This window comes from Microtus ochrogaster, linkage group LG4, assembly GCF_000317375.1.
Source record: "Microtus ochrogaster isolate Prairie Vole_2 linkage group LG4, MicOch1.0, whole genome shotgun sequence".
Taxonomy (NCBI): Eukaryota; Metazoa; Chordata; class Mammalia; order Rodentia; family Cricetidae; genus Microtus; species Microtus ochrogaster.
In genome coordinates this window covers 19892633-19896597 of record NC_022030.1, presented here as the reverse complement: position 1 = coordinate 19896597, position 3965 = coordinate 19892633, and the positions used below count along the sequence as shown (strand labels likewise).

General features: G+C 50.8%; 1 protein-coding gene across 1 annotated transcript in view; it reads right to left on the bottom strand.

The window, feature by feature from the left end:
• Positions 1-1925: 1925 nt before the first annotated feature.
• The window catches only part of Rps19 (ribosomal protein S19), a 5183-nt gene continuing 3143 nt past the window's right edge, over positions 1926-3965 (bottom strand). The window contains exons 4-6 of the mRNA XM_005361121.2: positions 3047-3230; positions 2567-2621; positions 1926-1995 (exon numbers count right to left, since the gene is read on the bottom strand). Of these exons, the coding sequence (XP_005361178.1) occupies positions 1969-1995; positions 2567-2621; positions 3047-3230 (266 nt within the window). The 3' untranslated portion in view covers positions 1926-1968. The remainder of the gene's footprint in view (positions 1996-2566; positions 2622-3046; positions 3231-3965) is intronic.

The following is a 3965-nucleotide window of genomic DNA, read 5'->3' as shown; positions in this document are numbered from 1 at the left end:
GAGAGCTGGGGTTAAAGGTGTGCGCCACCACGCCTAGCTCTGTAGTATTTAGTGTCTTTATTCCTTACTACGTTTGCTTCTGTTTGGGATGGAACTCTGGGCCTCTCCTGTGCCAGGCAAAGTTTTTGCTACTGAGTTACAATTGATTTCTCTTGCATAATATTTTCTTATTAATTTTTAAAGCTATTTAAGATGCTTTGTTTGCCGCACGCCTTTAATCCCAGCACTCGGGAGGCAGAGGCAGGCGGATCTCTGTGAGTTCGAGGTCAGCCTGGTCTACAAGAGCTAGTTCCAGGACTGGCTCCAAAGCTACAGAGAAACCTTGTTTCAAAAAACCAAAAAAAAAAAAAATGCTTTGTTTGCATATATATGTCAGAGAGTCAGATCCCAGACAATTGTGAGTTGCCATGCGCCTCTAAGAGCAGCCAATGCTCTTGCTCTTAACTGCTGAGTTCTCTCCAGCCCACTTAGGGGTGGGGTAGAGACAAAGATGGCCTTTCTCTGTGTAGCCCTGGAACTTTGGTTTGCAGACCAGTCTGGCTTTGAACTCCTTAGACCCACTTGCCACCACTGCCTGGCTGGCATTCTGTGCAGGTGTCTTGCTCTTGGGTATGCACGAGTGTAGGTGTCCCTGAGGCCACAGGTATTGGATCCCTTAGAGCTGAAGTTACAGCCTTCTGATATGGATGCTAGGAACTGAACTGAGGTCTCTTCAGAGTAGCAAGTGTCCTCAACTTGGAAGCCCTCAAAGCCATGGGTGGGGAGCTTTGCAAGGCTGCTTTGAATACTGCTTTACATGCCTGAAATATTTCATAACTTAAAAATAGGCCAAGTGGCCCAAAGGAGTGGTGCAGGACGGTAATCCCAGCACTCTGAAGGTGGACACAGTGGGGGGCCAAGAGCTCCAGGTCATTGTGCTAAAAAACTATTACTTGGGCTTCAAGACCAAGGTCAGCTGATATATAGTTAAGAGTCCATTTCTCCTGTTTGGTAGTAATGACCCCCTTTTATGAACTTGGTGATATCACCAAGAGAGCATTCAGTAGTCCCTGAAGCTTACTTCCCCTTCTCTTCACAACCTGCCACCTCCCGCCCACATTGCGAGGTGCCTGCCTTTGGAGGGCAGGACAGCTGATCTCCAGTTCCAAGCTGCTACTCAGAGGAGCCAGAACTTAACTTTCTTCGTAGTGGCTGCCCCCTAGTGGCCGCAGCAAAGCAACTTCCTGACATGTAATCAGCGGGGCCAAAACATTCCTCTTGACCGCAGACAGGGTCATGCCTGAGCTCAGGCTTAAGGTGGACTGCATGGGCTGACACAGGCCACATCCTCAAAGCATCCAGTTACCCAGGGTTTGTCCCTTCAAATGCTGAAGGATATCCATCCCAAGAAGCTTGCTGGACACAGAAAACTGCCTGTCCCTATGTTTCAACCTGGGAGGGGAGGTTCTCACGTGGCTTGAAAACTCAAGAGTCCCCTCTGCAGGGAGCCAGTTTCACCTGCCTTGTTGCGGATTGTTACAGATTGGGGAAGAGGAAGGTGAGCCACAGACGTATAATTTCAAAATCCAGAGCCTCCCTTGAAATAGGGCTGATTGACCTGGGAAGCTGCCAGGATGACTTGGGCTAGGCTGGCCTTCTGGAGAGCTCAGGCCCAGCATATTCAACTGTACACTCCTTACAGGCACCATGACATCAGGCAGGGATCACAGCATCCACCTTTCATCCTTAGTGGAGGATGGCAGACAGCTAAAGGAAGGGAAGGTCACTATGCTGCCTTCTCACAATCCAAAACTTTCTCTTCTTGGGAACACACTGTAGCCCAGCCCTGCTATCAGCTGACACCACAGCTCTACTGGTGTCTTGGGATTCCCAGGGAAGCCCTGTATTAAAAAACAAAACCAAGAAATCAAAAGCAGACCCAGACCAGGATTATGAATGAGGCAATTTATTAACCCAGCATCCTTTGTCCTAATGCTTCTTGTTGGCAGCTGCCACCTGTGAGAAGACAGAAGGATCAGTGAGTGGTCTAAAGGCCTCTGCCCCACTACTGCAGACACCTCCAGCTTTGTGGATCACAGTCACTGTCCCAAGGGTAAGGTCACTGTGCCAACATTTGTGTCTAGACGGCCCTTTACTGAGATCCGAAGCTCAAAGCTAAAGTCTTCCAAGAACCTCAGTAGAGGTGCAGTCTGTAGCAGAGAAAATCAGGCATGGGGTACCTTGTTAGACCCCAGGGGCTCTGTTTTGGGGTAAGATCCCCCAACCCAAAAGGTAGTGGGAATGAAGTCACCCTACAGTGACTTGTTCTGTGCCTGAACCAGTCTACCACCCCAATCTCCACCTCCCCTAAATTGCTTGCATCTGGTGCCTAATAAGTATGAGGACCAAGTTAGGGCAGAATCCTTTACCAAGGTGATCTGTAAGGAGGGGAGGGACACTGCAGACAGGTATAGTTTACCCAAGGCAGCCTGGGTTATGCAGCAGACCTTAAGTGTTTTTTTCCTGTCCCAGTATGACCTTCTCTGGCTGTGTCCCAATGGAAAAAAGGAGCTGGTGCACCCCTCACCTGTCCGGCAATCCTGTCCAGATCTCTCTGTCCCTGAGGTGTTAGCTTGCGGCCCCTGTGCAAAAGAGAAAGAAAAATTATTTCTTGGCTGAGTGCCCAAGCCCGCCTCGTGGGGGAGGGCAGAAGAAAGCCCTGAGCAAGGGAGCCACATTCTTCTTGCCAAGCCCCACTCGTGCCCAAGCCAGCTGCATCCTAAGGAGCTGGAAGGCAGGAGTGGGAGACTCCTGGGAGCTGACGAGGTGTCGTTTGTGCAAGCATTAGATCAAAAGCCCCGAAAAATCAATTGGGAAAAGTTAACGAGCAGGCTAATGAAAGCGGACAGTCGCTAAATTACCTTCTCAGAGCCAGAGAGGTCTGGGTGAGGGCCTCACTGTTTGCTTTCTGAAGGCCCTGTACTTCCATTTGTAGGGAGGCCCAACAGCATCACCACAAGTCACCAACGGGCAATGACCACCCTAATCAAGGCACAACCCTGCATACCCGTCCTGGTCCTTTTCCACCATTTTCAGTCCCTCCAGGGCTTGGAGAACGCGGCGGGCCACACTCTTGGAGCCTCTGCTGAAGTGGCTGGGCCTGACACCGTTTCTCTGCCGTCCTCCATAGATCTTGGTCATGGAGCCAACCCCGGCACCACCACGCAGGTACAGGTGCCGTGCTGTAGAGGCTGGAGGTGGGGCAAGAGGGAGTCTGAGGACCATTCTTTCTACATTTACCACGGGGAGTGAGGCAACGTCTAACCGCTTTACAGAGCAAACAGAACACACACCAGAACTGGGGCTTGACATCCCTGGTTCTCCCTCCTCTGTAACTTTCCCAAGGGTGACTGACCATCTCCACATGCCTGCGGCAGGACAGTGAAGAATGAACTGACTGTTTTACAGTACAGCTTAGCCCTGGAGAACGAGGCCAAGATCTGGCAGGGCAGTCACGTTCTGTTGTGGGTACCATAAACTTGGAATCTCAGCCATGGATACAGGACTGTTCCTGCAGGCAGCCTCCTGGCCTGTCAAACAAGCTTTGGCAAAACCCAAGGTGCTGACTGGTGCTGCCTGCCATTCTCTGCATCAGGCATTCTCCTTCATTCTCAAGCAGAAAATAAGTCTCAGGAACGACATGACTCCGGGGATCCTGGGGCCCTGGAGATTCAATAGTCCTGCAGAGCACTTGTACTCTCTCTCCTTGCTCCCACAGCTGGCTGCTAGCCTGATTTCTTTTTAAAACCATATACCTGCCAAGATTGACAAACTCACGTGGTGTCACTTCCCATCTTCTTGCAAGGTGACACCAGACAACTCCACCTTTAAGACCAACTCAAATGCTCCACAGCCACTACCCTACCCATCATCTGCTCTCTTCCTCAGGGCACCGGACCAGGGATTAGATTAGCCTGGGCACAGCA